Source organism: Bombina bombina, chromosome 6 (genome assembly GCF_027579735.1).
Source record: "Bombina bombina isolate aBomBom1 chromosome 6, aBomBom1.pri, whole genome shotgun sequence".
In the NCBI taxonomy this organism is placed as follows: Eukaryota; Metazoa; Chordata; class Amphibia; order Anura; family Bombinatoridae; genus Bombina; species Bombina bombina.
Genome location: NC_069504.1, coordinates 419,485,774 through 419,507,387, shown reverse-complemented (window position 1 = coordinate 419,507,387; position 21,614 = coordinate 419,485,774). Strand labels below are relative to the sequence as shown.

The window sequence follows — 21,614 nt, the reverse complement described above, 5'->3', positions numbered from 1 at the left end:
CTGAGGAGCCATGGCTCCTATAAGTTTACTTTTGGTTCCTAACATTTTTGGTTTATATTCTCTGTTTTCTACATATAAAATAGATTTCTAACTTCTGCATTAAGCATTGCAAATAAACTGATACATCATCATCATCTTAATATGGATATCACCCACAACTCATCTAATCTTTTCATACTCAGTCTTCTCAAATGTTCCAAAATATAAAGCATATAAGACACAGTATCTTCTTTATTTCTGTCATACAGTTCCCATGCTGTGCCACAATTGTAAGTAAAACATCACAACGTGTTTGTTGCTGAATTCTGTAAACAGGAATTATTTACCTTTATACCTTATAAACATAAGCTGTTAAAGTTGAAGGCTTTCAGAGTCATTTAAGTATTTAAAAGTTCTGTATAAAATGTTTAACATAGGATGTACACATTTTCCACTGCTGCTAAGATACACAAGATTTTGCACATAAAGCAGCTTACTGGTCCACTCTTAACAAAAAAAAAAAAAAGTCTTCAAGTTGTGTTTGGCCCATTAAAGTCCAATTGCAAAAACCAGTTCAAAAGACAGAGATCAGGGCGAATACTCCATACAGTAAAGCACAAGGATAGGCGACAAGGAGTTGCTGTCCTTCCATAGCCAAAGCAGAAATGAAGATCTTTGAGGCTGAAAAACTACACCAGCCAATTATAACAGCAGCGAGGACAACACCAACAATTCCTCTATAAAAAAAACAAAACAGAAGAAAAGTGATTAAAGGACCATTAAACCTGATATTTTAAAAACACATAAAATGTTTTTTATTATTGCAAGTGAAACATTCTTGCAATATGCATTCATTATTTATTTTGCAGCCTTTTGCTGTAAAATACATCTAAAATTGTGCTTGTTTGACTTTCTCCCAGGGAGGCTTAGGTTAATACTTTTAGGAAATTTATGTGAGCTTTTGTTTTCTTTTCCCTCTCTCCCTAAGCTACTATAGTGTCACATGTTTTTAAAAGGTGGATTATTAGTTTTGCATCAACAATCGTGATAGGAAAATTATTAATTGCAATAGTAACTAAGTTGAATCAGTGCTGTGGTATACTTGGGTAGCAGTCATTAAAGTGACAGTCAAGTCCAAAAAAAAAAACTTTCATAATTCAAATAGGACATGTCATTTTAAACAACTTTCCAATTTACTTGTATCACCAATTTTGCTTTCTCTTGGTATTCTTAGTTGAAAGCTAAAACTAGGAGGTTCATATGTTAATTTCTTAGCCCTTGAAGGCAGCCTCTTATGTGAATGAATTGACAGTTTTTCACAACTAGAGGGTGTTGGTTCATTTGTGCCGTATAGGTAACATTGTGCTCATGACCGTGGAGTTACCTAGGAGTCAGCACTGATTGGCTAAAATGCAGGTCTGTCAAAATAATTGAAATAAGGGGCACTCTGCAGAGGCTTAGATACAAGGTAATCACAGAGGTAAAAAGTGTATTAATATAACAGTGTTGGTTATGCAAAACTGGGGAATGGGTAATGAAGGGATTATCTATCTTATTTAACTTTCCCTTTAATAACATAATTTTTTAATTAGTATATTGGTTTTGTCTATTGTACATGAAGGAAGTGGACAACTTACGAAAATATAATCTTGATTAACAATAAAAATGGTACAAAGAGAAAAATGATCCCCTTCCTATATAACTAATAAGACTGCTTTTAGACACTGATGTGTTTCCCAATTGACTAGGTTGGTTTTAAAAGGACATAAAACCCAAAATTTTTATTTCATGATTCAGAGATAGAGTACACAATTTTAAAGGGGCGGAAAACTCCAACATATTATGTTGTGTTTTAATCAATTTTTCAATGTACTTCTTTTTTTCATACTTGCTTCATTCTCTTGTTATCCTTTGCTGAAGGAACAGCATTGCACTACTGGCAGCCAGATGAACACATCTAGTTAGCCATTCACAAGAAACAAATGCGTGCAGGCACCAATCAGCAGCTAGCTCCCACTACTGAATTATATCTGCATATTCTTTTTCAACAAGGGATAGTAAATGAACAAAGCACATTTATAAATCAAAGTGAATTAAAAAAAAAAAAAAAAAAAAAAGGTGTCTTAAAATGACATGCAAGTTTAATTTTGACTTTATTATACCTTTAAACAACTTTGCAATTTATTTCTATTATCAATTTTTCTTCAGTATCTTGGTATCCTTTGTTGCAGAAGCAGCAAAGCACTACTGGGAGCTAGATTAACATATTGGTAAGCCAATGACAAGAGGATATATATGTGCAGACACCAATTAGCAGCTCTCAGCTTCTTAGCCTACCTAGGTATGTTTTTTAACAAAGGATACCAAGAGAACTAGGCAAATTGGATAATAGAAGCAAATTGGAAAGTTGTTTAAAATGACAATCTCTTAGTCATGGAAGAAAAAAAACTTTGGCTTTGATGTTCCTTTTTGTTTTATTTGTTCTATTACATAGTATAAGTAAAATGGAGGAACATATATAGAAATGATTACGTCTCGGTTTTCTATATAATGAACAGCCCCTTGAATGTGAGGACTTTTTGTGGACACTAGCAGAAGTGTTTGTCAAGTACACACGCACACAACAAAAGAACACAAGCCGTCCCTAGGCACTAAAAACATAAGTGCTTGGCAGGGTGTAGATAGCATGAAGGGGAGAAGCTCCAAGCTTTGGGTTTCTGTCAAAACAAATATAAACAGGGTCAGGCAAGAAAATTTACTCTAGGCATAAACAGCAAATAATCTTACTGCTGATAACTTTATGGGGAAAAGGTACAATCCAACATTTGTCTTTCGTGATTCAGGGAATACAATTTAAAAAAAAAAAAAGTTTCCAATTTACTTTTTTTTTTTTTAAATCAAATGAGTGGTTTGTTGAAGAGATATCTGGATAGGGAGCATGCACATTTCTGAAGCACTGTATGACAGGAAACAGTGCTGCCATCTAGAGCTCTTGTTAATGTATAACATTGTTACAAAGCTGTATGCTCCTGAACTTACCTTCCTGCCTTTTAACAAAGGATAACAAGAAAATGAAGAACATTTGATAATAGTAGTAAACTGGAAAGTTGTATGTTCTATCTGAATCAAAGAAAAACATTGGGTTTTAATGTCCCTTTAATGTAAGTTAAAGTGCAGTGATAGTTTCTATGTATACAAAAGCATGATCCAGTTAATTACTTCTCTATATCAGTTCAGCAATGGCTGGGAGTGATATTTGTGCATAGAAGACATTGTGTGGTATTTTATTCTACTGAACATGCCTGCTTGTGTGCGTGGTCACTGTGTGTGTTACAGCTAAGTTACTTTAAATTTGAAGAAACACTCTAATCTAGCCCATATCATCAACATCACACCATATTTATATTCATTATAAAAGCAAATCAGTTCCAGGAGTGCCAAAATAGGAATAATTACTTCAAACTTGCAGAAGGATGTAAAGTTTTAAAAATCATTATTATACACATTTCAGGAATGGTTGGCACTCACTGGAATTGTCAAGTGCTTTATTGTGCACAAATCAAGTACAGTGATGTTGTTTCTGGGATCTCCCCCCTTCTTCAGACTTAGTGCAAATAAAGTGAACAAACAATTTATAGCATATGTGAACCCTCCCACCACCAGAGAAGAACCGCCTACATACATAATATACACACACACACACACACACAGTTTAAACTGTGAATCCGCCTCGTCGTGACAACCACCCGGGTGCTGTAGTGAGTCTCTATAAATCATGAGCCTTGCTAAGTACTCTCAGGATTTGCTAACATTTTTAATATAGGACATTTTGGGGATTTGTGTTCCTTTTCTTCAGGCAAATCCCAGAAATGTTACATATTAAAAATGATGTTTGCAAATATCTATCAATAAATAACATATAAGGGCAGTAGGTGTGGAAATATTAGGAACAAACTATTGGAGACATTATCCATCAAAAATCAAAATAAAGTATGAATATCATCCTATAAAAAAACCTGTATTGGGTCATAGGAACTTATTGCAAAGTTCAAATTATATGAAATCATGTTACCCCCTAGCCAGCTCAGACACATATAGCAAAACCTACACTATATTAAGCCATAACAGATCAGGGTTTACAATGCTGACCGTCTAAATAAGCAAACAAAATCCATAATGCAGCTCTTAAAACATAAATATTCTGCTACTTTTTTTTTTTTTTTTATGTTTAAACTGTATCCAACATGCTTACACAGAACATCCGGTGTTCTGCGCCATCTGTGTCTCACATATCCTATAAATTGTTTGTTCACTTTGTTATTTGCACTTAGTCTGAAGAAGGATAAACACGTGTGTTTGTGTGTATTATGCACACAATATATATATATATATATATATATATATATATATATATATATATATATATATATATATATATATATATACAGTTTACGCCTGGGTTAGGTTCCAGAGATATGGTTGTAAATCGAAACCGTTGTAAATTGAAACCCAGTTTATAATGTAAGTCAATGGGAAGTGAGGGAGTTAGATTCCAGGCCCCTCATAAGTAACACCTAATACATTATTTTTAAAGCTTTGAAATGAAGACTTTAAATGCTAAACAGCATTATAAACCTAATAAAATAATCACACAACACAGACTTCACTTGCATTTTTCTGCAAACAGTTCTTTCTATGCATTCCAATCTGGACTGATTTATAGACAGGAAGATCTTGTTCCTTTGAAATCTGCTCGATAGCTCAGGTCTGGTTAAACTGATTAATTTTAGCTTGCTTGGCTTTGCTGCAACACAAGCGGACAGCTCACCTACTGGCTATTTTAATAAATGCACTGCTTCTCAATGCTTTTCAATAGCAGTCACGACTGGAAAAAAGGTTGTTATTCTGAAACTGTGTAAATTGAACCGTTGTAAAACGAGGGCCACCTGTGTATGTATGTATGTACATACATATATATATACATACACACACTTGTATATTAAAAACAAAACAAAAAAAACCAGTAGGTAGTAGTACTTTCCAGTAGGTAAGAGGAGCAGCCACAAAGATTGACTACTGCCTTTTGCAAACTAAAGACAGGTGTCAAAAGTAACCAATAAAAAGAGAGACAAATGCCATATTTTTGCCTGCCAGCTATCCTTGGTGTGGAAAGGCACTAGGTGGCTTTGCCACGAGGGGGTGACTGACAAAGAGGAAAGTGCTGGTGAACCGAATGTACTTTTGCAATTAACAGTTTGCAGTTTAACCTCAGCACCGTGCACAAATAGTTTGTGCTGTATTCAAGAGTGATATTAAAAGAGGAAAGTCTGAGAGGATGTGGAGGAATTTTACAGAATGAGTACTTTGCATATGTTCGGTTATATCAGTTTTAAAAATATGAATCCTGTAAGAGCATAATTATCACTTATGTATAACACAATACGCCACAACAGAACAGGATTGGCTACTAAGAAATTAATATTCAGGTGTGCAATTATCTTTATAGTTTGAAAGCACTACATGAAGTATTTACTTAGACATTTAGCAAAATTTGTGGCAGCAGTCAACTGGCAGTTAGGCTGCAAGAGACTTCATTTTTCACAAAGATTATTCTGCTAAAAAGGTACACAAATGCATCTAGACTGACTCTATATACTGGCTAAACACCTGCACTAAATTCACAAGGTAAAACAAATAAACATAATATCTTGTGTAAATACAGTTCGAAACAAGCTGTACTTGTGCAAGGTTGTTTTGACATTGTAATATTTATTCTTGTAAACAAAATGTGAAATGCAGCAGGAGAAATTAATACATGATATTTGAAGGACAATCAAAAGCCACATTTAAAAATCTGTAACTTGCTGGCTCTCAAGTAGAAAATGCATTGCCTCAACCAAGCAATGGTGGTTAAACTAGCAATGTTTTACAAAACTGAATGTCATAACAACACTGAGGACAAGGCACTAAATATTTCTCTGATAATCTAACAGCTCATATCAGCACTGCACCTTGTCCCTGGTGACAAAAAAAAAAAAGATCACAAACTATGGTCAATACCTTGTGTTGTCTACTTATAAAACTAAATATAGAGTTTAGATAGGTTAAAAAAAAGCCTCTATTTCTGTTTAACTCCTTCAGAACAGACAAATCTGTCTAAGTTCGGATTGAAAACAAAAAAGGAAGCACAATTGTCACAGTGATCATGTGCTTCAAAAACAGAGGCATGTTCTCCAATCAGATCAATTGACGTATGTACACAGAAGGGAGCAGGACGCTGTTAGTACAGTCCATGTTGTCCTAAGGGATTTAAAGTTCATTACTTTTAGGACGGCATGAAACGTCCTAAGGCTGTCTAGGAGTTAAAAGGAGCGAGACCAAAAAATGCTAAAAATTCTCTGGTATTTTGGCAAATTTTTCTCTGAAATTCCCGGTAGCAAAAAGGGTTAAAAATGTTTTAAAGGGATATGAAACCCAAAATTTTCCTTTCATGATTCAGATAGATAATTTTAAACATCATTCCAATTGACGTCTATTATGTAATTTGCGTCATTCTTTAGATATCCTTTGTTGAAGGAACAGCAATGCACATGGGTGTGCCAATCATACAAGGCATCTATGTGCAGCCACCAATCAGCAGCTACTGAGCCTATCTATATATGCTTTTCAATAAATGATATCAAAAGAACAAAGCACAGATAAAATAAGTAAATTGGAAAGTTGTTGCTCTTTCTAAACCACAAAATAAAAAAATCTGGGTTTTGTGTCCATTTAAACCATATGAACATAAAACAGTCAAGATAAGCTGTATGAGTAACCTGTATGTTTCACTCAGCTCATACATAAAAAGGGACATTTAAAGGGACACTGAACCCAAATTCTTTCTTTCATGATTCAGATAGAGCATTAAATTTTAAGCAACTTTCCAATTTACTCCTATTATCAAATTTTCTTTATTCTCTTGGTATCTTTATTTGCAATGCAAGAATGTAAGTTTAGATGCCAGCCCATTTTTGGTGAACAACCTGGGTTGTCCTTGCTGATTGGTGGATAAATTCATCCACCAATAAAAAAAAGTGCTGTCAAGAGTTCTGAACCAAAGAAAAAAAGCTTAGATGCTTTTTAAAATAAAGATAGCAAGAGAACAAAGAAAAATTGATAATAGGAGTAAATGAGAAAGTTGCTTAAAATTGCATGCTCTATCTGAATCACAAAAGAAAAAAATTTGGGTTCAGTGTCCCTTTAAGGGATAGGAAACAAAAAAAAATAAAAAAAAAAGAAAAAAAAATTCAGACATAGCAATCAATTTAAAAAAATGTTTCCAATTTACTTCTATTTTCAAATTTGCTTCATTCCCATGGTATTCTTTGTTGAAGAGATACCTAGGTATGTGTCTGGAGCACTGTATGACAGGAAATAGTGCTGCTATCTAGTGCTCTTGGAATTGGATAACATTCTTGCAAAACTGCTGCCATATAGCGCTCCAGATACGTGCATGCTCCTAAGCTGTCACTGCTTTTCAACAGAAGATACCAAGAGAACAAAGAATTTGATAATCGAAATAAATCAGAAAGTTGTTTAAAATTGCATACACTATCTTAATCATGAAAGAAAAAATGGGTTTAATGTCCTTTTGTTGATTAATTTATGTTTTACTCTGCACATGTATATACAGATGATCCATACACACTGCACTGAAATGCAGTGGCTTGTAATACGCAAGTATCAGAGGCTCCCAGAATATGCTGCATTTGAATGTGGATGTACATGGCATATGTACATATGCTCTAGTTCAATTGCCCAGTGTAGAATCTATATCTGAATAAGTGACTGTTTTTACTAAAATATTTACTACAATGAGGTTAATTTAAAAAATCAGTGCATTTTAGTTAACTACTATGTCTCAAATGCATACAGATTAGAGGAGAGAAGGGAGAGGGGTAACAGGACAGAAAGCATAATAGGAAATTAAATAAGACTCTGAATTAAAGCAATGCCAAAACAAGAAATCATGATCTCAACTTGCAGGGTTTTTTGAGCACAGTTACTTTTGGAGAAGGTAAACAATACAGGTTTCCAAAAGAGATAGTGGGGACAAATACAATGTGAGAATTCAAGAATCCCTGTGCTACATACGTTACCGTAACGATTTATTAAACCTACCAATATACACAGTCTAGACTGGCCTTTTGCTGTTTAAAACTACAGTAAAGGTAAGTCGATTTTATTTTACATATTTGACATTTACTGATCTTAAGAGATCTTTAAGAGAAAGTGACAAAAATGAAGTGAAAGCACTAGATGTAAATGGTAAACGTAAGTAATCTATGTAGATAGACAATTCTAAGTTAGTTCATGAGTTAGTGAATCACAACAGAACTAAAAATAACAATGCCACTAAAAAGACCTGTGTGCATATAGTACAAGAAGAGGGCATGCATTTAAAATTAAAATGTGAAGGAAAAAAAAAAAATCCATCAGCTATGGTAGTGAAAAATACAGTAACTCAAAATGAGTAGGATAAATAAAGAAGAATGATTGCCAAAAAAAAATATTAAACAACCATTCTATCATGCACATAAAGTAAAAAAAAAAAAAAAACACAAAAAAAAAAAAACACACAAAAAACTACACACAACAGCAATTTAACATGGTAAAGTTATGTGTAGAAGAAAAAGAAAGTTATACTTGTATAAAAAACTGTTGCTAGTTGGCATTTAAAAAAGACTTTCAAAACTGTATTGTAACTAGAGGGAGATGCCTTCACATGTATGCACAAGTAATATTAGTACAGGACAAAACTGCATTGTAACTAGAGGGAGATGCCTTCACATGTATGCACAAGTAATATTAGTACAGGACAAAACTGTATTGTAACTAGAGGGAGATGCCTTCACATGTATGCACAAGTAATATTAGTACAGGACAAAACTGCATTACATTTTCAAATACCGACTTGAGGAAGCAGCCAACAAAAATGCCTTTAAAACACTTATCTGATATGAGTTACTTTAAGTGATACTTACTGCAATGAGAAAACAATAGCAAAACTAGACAGGATCATCATGGGAAGAAGGCAGTAGCCTAATACGCTGGAAACACAACCAAATGAAACGCCAGTCATACTCATCAAGTTGAGAAGACAAAACATCCCTAAACAACCAATTGCGCTGATACCATAAACATAGCCAAACTGGATTTTCCCAGCCTGTAAAGGAGGGGAAAAAAATGAAACATGATTAATCTTATTTGCAGAAGAGCTACTGTTTAAAAAACTAAAATATAAAGTCTAAAGGGACATGAAACCCAGAGTTTTAATTTCATGATACATAAGACAGAGAATACAATTTTAAGGGGGAAAAAAAATGCCAAAATTTTAAAATCTACTTTGTTCTCTTGGTATCCTTTGTTTAAAAGCAGGTAGGTAGGATCAGGTACATGAGAGTCTGGAGCACTATATCACAGCAGTTATGCAAGAATGTTTTTAACAATATTTAACATTGTGAAAACACTGCTGCATTCCTAAAAGTTATTTAAGTGCAGACATGCACACCTCCTACCTAGGTATGTTTTCAACAAAGAATGCAATGAGTACAAAGTAAATGGAATAATAGAAGTACATTGTAAATGCTATTATAATGTTATCTTCTATTTGAGTTATGAAAGAAAATATTTAGGTTGTATGGCCCTTTAATAGAAAACGAAAAAAATAACTAGGATTTTGAAAGATAGATATCAGAAACTATACACTACACAAGCTCAGGTCTCATTCTAAGTATAATGCGTTAAAAATGATAAAAGCACTGAAAAAGCTAATGTTACAAATATTTCAAATAAGATGCCCTTTGCAAGCAGATTGTAGTATTAGCTTATTGTTACTATATAAGGCAGATTAATAATAACATTTATTCTTAGACGTTTATAAACTAAGTGCTGACTATGTATTTTGTGACATACTGCAGATATTCCTACTATTAAAAAGGGACAGTCTAGTATAAATTAAACTTTCATTATTCAGATAGGACTTTTAATTTTAATCAACTTTCCAATTTACTTTTATTATCAAATTTGCTTTTTTCTCTTGGTATTCTTAGTTTAAACTAAACATAGGTAGGCTCATATGCTAATTTCTAAGCCTTTGAGGGCTGCCTTTATCATATGCTTTTCAACACAAAGAGACAGAAAGTACACGTGGGCTATATAGATAACACTGTGTTCAGGCACAGGGGGTTATTTAAGATCTAGCACAATACAATGCTAAATTTAAGACAATAGATACTAAACAGTCACAGTCATGTGATCAGGGGGCTGGAAGAAGGTTCCTAGATACAAGGTAATCACAGAGGTAAAAAGTATATTAATATAACTGTGTTGGTTATGCAAAACTGGGGAATGGGTAATAAAGGGATTATCTATCTTTTAAAACAATAACAATTATATGGCAGACTGTCCCTTTAATATTAGCTGCATAAGCTGAAATTCACGTTATGTATGTTTTATACATACCAGCAACAATGTGGCTCCAAAAGCAAGACAGAAAACCATTGGTCCTGCCAAATCAGTCTCATTCATAATGCTACCATCTGCTGCTTTCAATGGGTGTAGTACGGTTAGTGTCTTCTGCCAAATGTGATCAAAGTTGATTCCAAGTTCTATTATTTTTAATGGAAAAATACAGTAAGACAAAATAAAATAAAATAAGCAAAACTATACATTGTTACCAGATGGGCTATATAAATGGATCTGCAAAACATTTATGCAAAGAAAAATCTAGTGCACATTGTCCCTTCAAGCTGACGTCCACTCAAATTTTCCTCTCAATGGTTGCTTGACAAATTAAATTGAGAATCTAATGAGCAGAATTTTGGGGTAGAAATTATATATAAGCAAACGCAAATCATAATACTGATTACCCCAGTGAGGGTTACTCATCACTATATTATGTTGTTATTGGTGAGCAAAGGGTTAAAAACCCCACCTTACGTGTGCTAGCTGTGTTATAGAACACAGCTTTGGGGCCCTGTGCAGACTGAAACTTCAGCAATCCATAAAGGAGAGACTATTTGGGACTGGCTAAAATGACAGTTAAAGAAAGGGAAACAAAAGAAGAGAACTCCATGTTCACTGAAAAAATGAAGCTGCAATATCTGTACAGAAGTAATATCCCACAATTCTCTAGTGTTTATTAATGTGAATTCAGTGAAGTTGTACATTTAGAGATGCATTATAATTTAAATGCCAAAAACATTTTACGAGATCGGTTTGACTTCCAGCTTCCTTTATTGCTCTACTTCCTTTCATAAGGACATTTTAAACCGTAACATACATGGTTTGGGCTAAATTATACACGATTACACATACAGAATTAGGGACATGTATATTAGAGCGTTGCTATTATGCAGGAAGATACCATCACATGAAGACAGGTTTAGCTAAATGTTTCTAATTTATACTAAAGATTTCCCAAACAGTCTTTAATAGTAAACCTTAGAATAAATGCTTTATTTTTGAAAGGTGAAACATTACCTTCTAATAAAGGTGGTTCGTCATCAAATGTGCTTCCGTAGACTGATTCTGTTGATGTAGGAGTGTATGTTTGTGCAGGCTGGTAAATCTGTCCTGTGTATGGTTGTTGTTGGTTCATCATATCCTGAGGCATAAAACCAGCTTGTTGACTATAATCATATGCATATTGCCTGTATAGAAGAAAAAAAAAAAGTAAATGACATTTATAAAACACCTACATATGTCACAGCAATGTCTAGGGTGTAGAAAAGTACGTTAAAGTGAAGGTAAAGTTACATGCTTCACTATCCTTAGTTAAATAGTTAATGTAAAATCAATAGTAGTTTCATTCATGATTTTTTAGAAAGTTCGTTCTAAATAGATTTTATCAGCAATGAAATATAATTTTTTACAAGTTACAATTCAACCCGTTTTTTTTTTTTAGGTCCTGATCACATTGTGTGATCTCCCAATTGACTTTCTGGCCGTTAGGCGGCCGGGCAGCTACGTCATTAGACTATAGATCGATTTGCGTGACATTTTTTATGCCTCAAGTTGCGCGTTCCCGATGCGCGCATGCGCCTACCCAGTTTCTGTAATAAACAGAAATTACCACGGATACGTCAATTTTTCAGCGCACTGATTGGACAAGCTTGCCAGTGCCTGAGCAGCACGGGTGTCTGAGGACTGCGCGGTATTCATGTTCAGATACTGTCACTTAGTGCTAGGAGACTCCCTCAGCGTGTGCACGGAAGAGCAGAGCCTCGGCGTTGTAGTCTGCCTGAGTGAGTGCTGAAGTTATCGCAATGCCTTACACTTAGAATGCTATTCATTACAGTTTCATCATATTGAACATTCTCAAATCAGACAAAGCTATTTTTGTTCATGGATAAAACAGATTGATAACACAATAATGTTATCAATCGTTTTATCCATGAACAAAAATAACTTTGTATGATTGAGAATTTTCAATATGATGAAACTGTAATGAATAGCTGAATTGCCATTGGAGGGGCAATGCGATCGGTGCTTGTGAACGCGCATTGCAGCTACGTATAGAGTGGTTGGGACCGCTCTATACATAAACTCACTAAGAGAGATAGGAAGTGGAAGGTGGGCGGAGCGTGCTAGATAACGGTAGGAATTATAACACTAAGAATAAAACTGTTAATAATATTTTTATAAAAAAAATAATATAGCAATCTGGATATGTTAATGTCATACAATGCCTGGATGTGTGGTAAACCATGTAACTTTACCTTCACTTTAAATTGAAAAAGCAATCATACAAGCAAAAAAAAACTAATACATGAATTGCAAAGGCCTTACTTGTGATCATAAATTCTAGTATATGACACATTCTTCAAAAGGTTTTACTATGCTGAAGTTTTCCATCTTATAGTTTATATCAGCTATACAATTAATAAACAGTAAAAAGTTACTTGTTGTTGTAAGGTGCTCCATAGCCTTGAGACTGATCATCAATGCTGTAACTGGTTTGGTAAAAATCTGTATTGAAGTTGTCAAACTGTGACATGGCAGCAGCTCTAGAAAAACAAATTGAGAAAAGCAGTGAATCACAAGTTTGTGACATTAGGGCCCTCCATTCCTCCTGTATGTGTTTGTAAATTCTGTCCTGTTTCTTAGTCTTAGAAGTTTTATATGATTGTTTTATTTAAATGATCTGTATCCATGGAGAGCGCTGCGGAATATGATGGAGCTTCATAAATAAAGTATAATAATAATAATTTATGTTCATTTTTGTTTTAGTGTAGATAAAGTAATATACTGTTTCAAAACATCACACAAAAATACAACTGAAAGGAAAAAAATAGAATATGTTGAGCAATCCAATGTTATGTTTTCTAAAATATTTGCATAGAAATGAAGTGAGATTGAAGAGACAGTGAGCCTAGAGTCATCAGTACTATATTTATATATACGTTTAGGCAAAGCTTTCTTTTCAGGGAGCATCGATAGTTTTTGTACGTAGTTTGCGAAAATAGATTTTTGGGGACAGCAAACTACAATAAGTAACATACTATGAATCAAAGGGATCAGATGCGTTAAATTTCTAATCTACACACAAAACCTAACAGCTGACAAACATTTAAATATGGGTGCGATACAACGTTAGAGAATATATTACAAAACACCATAGATAAGGGATATGTGCACTAATCCCTGCTGCAAATGTAATACACTGTAGCTTTCTATAGCAACCAGTGCGCCATAAAGCAAAATTCCATAAACTATAACAATTGCATGTGAAACACAGCGGACGTCCCAATATAAAAATGTGCTGCTCGCTGTGTCAAGTTTTCCGGTTTCTTACCAGTCAGGCCGCTCTCCGCACAGCTGTTTCTTACTTAATTCACAACGGCCTCTCCCGTTGCTACGTGTCAGAACGAAGACAGCAGATCACTTCCGGGCCATAAAGCGAGGACGTGTTACACATGCGCACACTTACACAAGCTTCGCTATTGGTTTCCGCTTCTGTATATTGTGCAACTAGAGAAGATGCTGTTGCAAAATTGTAATAAAATATTTTGTTCTGCTTAGCATAAGCTTTATTAGAACAAGTATATAATAAAAAATCTTGAAAAAAAAGTGAAAAATAAATTTGTGTTCAGTGACGCTGGTTGCACTGGCTATAATGATTGTAAATAGGCAGCGGCTTCTACTGATAAAGAAAGAAGTTTGGGCGCTTTGAAATCATTTACAGATTGCTTTACTATTTTTTTCCTCTCAATATATTTTACAAAGATAAGATCAGCCGTTTGAAATGCTATGAATTCAGAGTCATAAAAAAAGAAGCATTTTTGCAATTAGCAAAAATGCTGCTAGTAAAAGCTGACACCTTTTCTGCGGCATACACACATATGCTGTGAGGGCCCCTTGCCTCAGTATTCAAACATCACACATTCTTAGAGAATCAGCAGTGGCTTGTATGACACAAATTTTGTCTTCACAGAATCAATACCCATCATTGCTAATGGAAATATTTAGCAAAAATACTTATTTAAAATTTAAATGCACATTTAAAGTGATCATCCCTATGCTTGTTTAGTTCACATTATTATGTCTTGAGAGTTTGTAGTCTAAGGCAGTGTTTCTCAACCTTTTGGTAGCATGTACCCCTGTAGGCATACATTTATTTTCTATGTACCCCAACTGTAGCACAAATATTATTTATCTTTTACATGTGCAAAAATGGAAATTGTGTGTATCACTTGATTTCACAAGCTTGTATCATATATATTGAAGTAAATATAAAAGAAACAGATATTGGTTTCATGTTTTCTGGAATTTAATGTTTGTAATATTACAACAGAGAATAATCAACACATAAATCACAGATATACAAGTCCGTTATATACAATTAATGTGCTTCTTACATTAAAAAAAAATGAGGAAAATAAACTTTTCTGCATGATGAAAGTAATATTTATGAGTTTCATGAAAAAGTGGCACTCAAAAACCTGTTTTTAATAAAAAAAATAATTCAATAAGCAATGTTCATGCAGCCACTAACTATTATATATGCACAAGAAAAAGAAGACTAATGATAATTTTACAAAAGTCAAAGAATGGCACAGTGGACAAGGTGGAGACCTTTGTGGCAGAGCTAAACAAAAATCCTCATAATATTTTTTTGACTCATCAAGTGAGTAAAGATTCAATAACTTTCTTAGATTTAAGAATAGTGATGACTGCGAACGCGAACTTCCGCAAATGTTCGAGAACGGGCGAACCGCCATAGACTTCAATAGGCAGGCGAATTTTAAAACCCACAGGGACTCTTTATGGCCACAACAGTGATGGAAAAGTTGTTTCAAGGGGACTAACACCTGGACTGTGGCATGCCGGAGGGGGATCTATGGCAAAACTCCCATGGAAAATTACATAGTTGATTCAGAGTCTGGTTTTAATCCATAAAGGGCATAAATCACCTAACATTCCTAAATTGTTTGGAATAACGTGCTTTAAAACATCAGGTATGATGTTGTATCGATCAGGTAGTGTAAGGGTTACGCCCGCTTCACAGTGACAGACCAAACTCCCCGTTTAACGCACCGCACTGCATTATTCTAGGGCCAAAGGGAATCACAGCACCACAACCACGACGGCCCCTGCGGGGTGGCCTGCCTCTGCCTGTCATTTTTTTTCCGATAAGTGGTACTATGCGTGCAAGCTACTGTGACAACAGATATGAGTGGCACTGTGCACTGGCAGAAGTTGGCAGAGTAGACGCTGTAGGCCTGACACACACGCTTGCAGACAACTAACTGCTATTCAATCTATTACAGTCAAAATTGTATTTTTTTTTAAATGTACACTACTGTTACACCAGATATGAGTTGCACTGGTGTGACACTGTGCCCTGGCAGGCACTGAAACGCACGCGCGCGAAGGAAACTGACTGCTATTATTTCACAGTCAAAAAAGTGTTTTTTTTTTAAATGTACACTACTGTTACACCAGATATGAGTTGCACTGGGGTGACACTGTGCCTTGGCAGGCACTGAAATGCAAACGTGTAAAGGAAACTGACTGCTATTATTTCACAGTCAAAAAAGTGTTGTTGTTTTTTAAATGTACACTACTGTTACACCAGATATGAGTTGCACTGGGGTGACACTGTGCCCTGGCAATCACTGAAACGCACATGTGTGAAGGAAACTGACTGCTATTATTTCACAGTCAAAAAAGTGTTGATTTTTTTTAAATGTACACTACTATTACACCAGATATGAGTTGCACTGGGGTGACACTGTGCCCTGGCAGGCACTGAAACGCACACGTGTGAAGGAAACTCACTGCTATTATTTCACAGTCAAAAAAGTGTTTTTTTTTTTTTAAATGTACACTACTGTTACACCAGATATGAGTTGCACTGGGGTGACATTGTGCCCTGGCAGGCACTGAAACGCACACGTGTGAAGGAAACTGACTGCTATTATTTCACAGTCAAAAAGTGTTGTTTTTTTTTTAAAATGTACACTACTGTTACACCAGATATGAGTTGCACTGGGGTGACACTGTGCCCTGGCAGGCACTGAAACGCAAACGTGTGAAGGAAACTGACTGCTATTATTTCACAGTCAAAAAAGTGTTGTTTTTTTTAAATGTACACTACTGTTACACCAGATATGAGTTGCACTGGGGTGACACTGTGCCCTGGCAGGCACTGAAACGCAAACGTGTGAAGGAAACTCACTACTATTATTTCACAGTCAAAAAAGTGTTGTTTTTTTTAAATGTACACTACTGTTACACCAGATATGAGTTGCACTGGGGTGACACTGTGCCCTGGCAGTCACTGAAACGCACATGTGTGAAGGAAACTGACTGCTATTATTTCACAGTCAAAAAAGTGTTGATTTTTTTTAAATGTACACTACTATTACACCAGATATGAGTTGCACTGGGGTGACACTGTGCCCTGGCAGGCACTGAAACGCACACGTGTGAAGGAAATTCACTGCTATTATTTCACAGTCAAAAAGTGTTGTTTTTTTTAAATGTACACTACTGTTACACCAGATATGAGTTTCACTGGGGTGACATTGTGCCCTGGCAGGCACTGAAACGCACACGTGTGAAGGAAACTGACTGCTATTATTTCACAGTCAAAAAAGTGTTGTGTTTTTTTTAAATGTACACTACTGTTACACCAGATATGAGTTGGACTGGGGTGACACTGTGCCCTGGCAGGTACTGAAACGCACACGTGTGAAGGAAACTGACTGCTATTATTTCACAGTCAAAAAAGTTTTTTTTTTTTTTAAATGTACACTACTGTTACAACAGATATGAGTTGCACTGGGGTGACACTGTGCCCTGGCAGGCACTGAAACGCCCACGTGTGATGGAAACTGACTGCTATTATTTCACAGTCAAAAAAGTGTTGTTTTTTTTTACATGTACACTACTGTTACACCAGATATGAGTTGCACTAGGGTGACACTGTGCCCTGGCAGGCACTGAAACGCACACGTGTGAAGGAAACTGACTGCTATTATTTCACAGTCAAAAAAGTTTTTTTTTTTTTTTTAAATGTACACTACTTTTACACCAGATATGAGTTGCACTGGGGTGACACTGTGCCCTGGCAGGCACGGAAACGGACACGTGTAAAGGAAACTCACTGCTATTATTTCACAGTCAAAAAAGTGTTGTTTTTTTTTAAATGTACACTACTGTTACACCAGATATGAGTTGCACTGGGGTGACACTGTGCCCTGGCAGGCACTGAAACGCAAACGTGTGAAGAAAACTGACTGCTATTATTTCACAGTCAAAAAAGTGTTTTTTTTTTTTAAATGTACACTACTGTTACACCAGATATAAGTTGCAATGGGGTGACACTGTGCCCTGGCAGGCACTGAAACGCACACGTGTGAAGGAAACTGACTGCTATTATTTCACAGTCAAAAAAGTGTTGATTTTTTTTAAATGTACACTACTATTACACCAGATATGAGTTGCACTGGGGTGACACTGTGCCCTGGCAGGCACTGAAACGCAAACGTGTGAAGGAAACTCACTGCTTTTATTTCACAGTCAAAAAAGTGTTTTTTTTTTTTAAATGTACACTACTGTTACACCAGATATGAGTTGCACTGGGGTGACACTGTGCCCTGGCAGGCACTGAAACGCACACGTGTGAAGGAAACTGACTGCTATTATTTCACAGTCAAAAAAGTGTTGTTTTTTTTAAATGTACACTACTGTTACACCAGATATGAGTTGCACTGGGGTGACACTGTGCCCTGATAGACACTGAAACACACACGTGTGAAGGAATCTGACTGCTATCATTTCACAGTCAAAAAAGTGTTTTTTTTTAATATGTACACTTCTGTTACACCAGATATGAGTTGCTTAAACGCACACGTGTGAAGGAAACTGACTGCTATTATTTCACAGTCAAAAAGTGTTTTTTTTTTTTTTAAATGTACACTACTGTTACACCAGATATGAGTTGCACTGGGGTGACACTGTGCCCTGGCAGGCACTGAAACGCACACGTGTGAAGGAAACTGACTGCTATTATTTCACAGTCAAAAAAGTGTTGTTTTTTTTAAATGTACACTACTGTTACACCAGATATGAGTTGCACTGGTGTGACACTGTGCCTTGGCAGGCACTGAAATGCAAACGTGTAAAGGAAACTGACTGCTATTATTTCACAGTCAAAAAATTTTTTTTTTTTTTTAAAATGTACACTACTGTTACACCAGATATGAGTTGCACTGGGGTGACACTGTGCCCTGGCAGTCACTGAAACGCACACGTGTGAAGGAAACTGACTGCTATTATTTCACAGTCAAAAAAGTGTTGTTTTTTTTAAATGTAAACTACTGTTACACCAGATATGAGTTGCACTGGGGTGACACTGTGCCCTGGCAGGCACTGAAACGCACACGTGTGAAGGAAACTGACTGCTATTATTTCACAGTCAAAAAAGTGTTGTTTTTTTAAATGTAAACTACTGTTACACCAGATATGAGTTGCACTGGGGTGACATTGTGCCCTGGCAGGCACTGAAACGCACACGTGTGAAGGAAACTGACTGCTATTATTTCACAGTCAAAAAAGTTTTTTTTTTTTTTTTAAATGTACACTACTTTTACACCAGATATGAGTTGCACTGGGGTGACACTGTGCCCTGGCAGGCACGGAAACGGACACGTGTAAAGGAAACTCACTGCTATTATTTCACAGTCAAAAAAGTGTTGTTTTTTTTTTAAATGTACACTACTGTTACACCAGATATGAGTTGCACTGGGGTGACATTGTGCCCTGACAGGCACTGAAACGCACATGTGTGAAGGAAACTGACTGCTATTATTTCACAGTCAAAAAAGTGTTTTTTTTTTTTTAAATGTACACTACTGTTACACCAGATATAAGTTGCAATGGGGTGACACTGTGCCCTGGCAGGCACTGAAACGCACACGTGTGAAGGAAACTGACTGCTATTATTTCACAGTCAAAAAAGTGTTGATTTTTTTTAAATGTACACTACTATTACACCAGATATGAGTTGCACTGGGGTGACACTGTGCCCTGGCAGGCACTGAAACGCAAACGTGTGAAGGAAACTCACTGCTTTTATTTCACAGTCAAAAAAGTGTTTTTTTTTTTAAATGTACACTACTGTTACACCAGATATGAGTTGCACTGGGGTGACACTGTGCCCTGGCAGGCACTGAAACGCACACGTGTGAAGGAAACTGACTGCTATTATTTCACAGTCAAAAAAGTGTTTTTTTTTTTAAATGTACACTACTGTTACACCAGATATGAGTTGCACTGGGGTGACACTGTGCCCTGATAGACACTGAAACACACACGTGTGAAGGAAACTGACTGCTATCATTTCACAGTCAAAAAAGTGTTGTTTTTTTTTAATATGTACACTTCTGTTACACCAGATATGAGTTGCTTAAACGCACACGTGTGAAGGAAACTGACTGCTATTATTTCACAGTCAAAAAGTGTTTTTTTTTTTTTTTAAATGTACACTACTGTTACACCAGATATGAGTTGCACTGGGGTGACACTGTGCCCTGGCAGGCACTGAAACGCACACGTGTGAAGGAAACTGACTGCTATTATTTCACAGTCAAAAAAGTGTTGTTTTTTTTAAATGTACACTACTGTTACACCAGATATGAGTTGCACTGGTGTGACACTGTGCCTTGGCAGGCACTGAAATGCAAACGTGTAAAGGAAACTGACTGCTATTATTTCACAGTCAAAAAAGTGTTGTTTTTTTTTAAATGTACACTACTATTACACCAGATATGAGTTGCACTGGGGTGACACTGTGCCCTGGCAGTCACTGAAACGCACACGTGTGAAGGACACTGACTGCTATTATTTCACAGTCAAAAAAGTGTTGTTTTTTTTTAATATGTACACTTCTGTTACACCAGATATGAGTTGCTTAAACGCACACGTGTGAAGGAAACTGACTGCTATTATTTCACAGTCAAAAAGTGTTTTTTTTTTTTTTAAATAAACACTACTGTTACACCAGATATGAGTTGCACTGGGGTGACACTGTGCCCTGGCAGGCACTGAAACGCACACGTGTGAAGGAAACTGACTGCTATTATTTCACAGTCAAAAAAGTGTTGTTTTTTTTAAATGTACACTACTGTTACACCAGATATGAGTTGCACTGGTGTGACACTGTGCCTTGGCAGGCACTGAAATGCAAACGTGTAAAGGAAACTGACTGCTATTATTTCACAGTCAAAAAAGTGTTGTTTTTTTTTAAATGTACACTACTATTACACCAGATATGAGTTGCACTGGGGTGACACTGTGCCCGGGCAGTCACTGAAACGCACACGTGTGAAGGACACTGACTGCTATTATTTCACAGTCAAAAAAGTGTTGTTTTTTTTTAATATGTACACTTCTGTTACACCAGATATGAGTTGCTTAAACGCACACGTGTGAAGGAAACTGACTGCTATTATTTCACAGTCAAAAAGTGTTTTTTTTTTTTTTAAATAAACACTACTGTTACACCAGATATGAGTTGCACTGGGGTGACACTGTGCCCTGGCAGGCACTGAAACGCACACGTGTGAAGGAAACTGACTGCTATTATTTCACAGTCAAAAAAGTGTTGTTTTTTTTAAATGTACACTACTGTTACACCAGATATGAGTTGCACTGGTGTGACACTGTGCCTTGGCAGGCACTGAAATGCAAACGTGTAAAGGAAACTGACTGCTATTATTTCACAGTCAAAAAAGTGTTTTTTTTTTTTAAATGTACACTACTGTTACACCAGATATGAGTTGCACTGGGGTGACACTGTGCCCTGGCAGTCACTGAAACGCACACGTGTGAAGGAAACTGACTGCTATTATTTCACAGTCAAAAAAGTGTTGTTTTTTTTAAATGTAAACTACTGTTACACCAGATATGAGTTGCACTGGGGTGACACTGTGCCCTGGCAGGCACTGAAACGCACACCTGTGAAGGAAACTGACTGCTATTATTTCACAGTCAAAAAAGTGTTGTTTTTTTTAAATGTAAACTACTGTTACACCAGATATGAGTTGTACTGGGGTGACATTGTGCCTTGGCAAGCAGGCACT

The 21,614-nt window shown here is 36.0% G+C and overlaps 1 protein-coding gene across 1 annotated transcript; it reads right to left on the bottom strand.

Moving 5' to 3' along the window:
* Positions 1-213: 213 nt before the first annotated feature.
* Positions 214-13,958, bottom strand: YIPF5 (Yip1 domain family member 5). The gene is made up of 6 exons (XM_053717155.1): positions 13,820-13,958; positions 12,927-13,031; positions 11,506-11,675; positions 10,486-10,631; positions 9,006-9,187; positions 214-716 (listed from the first exon to the last, which is right to left on the bottom strand). The coding sequence occupies exons 2-6, from the start codon at positions 13,019-13,021 to the stop codon at positions 554-556; spliced, it is 756 nt and encodes a 251-aa protein (XP_053573130.1). The 5' UTR covers positions 13,022-13,031; positions 13,820-13,958; the 3' UTR covers positions 214-553.
* Between the last annotated feature and the right edge of the window lie 7,656 nt (positions 13,959-21,614).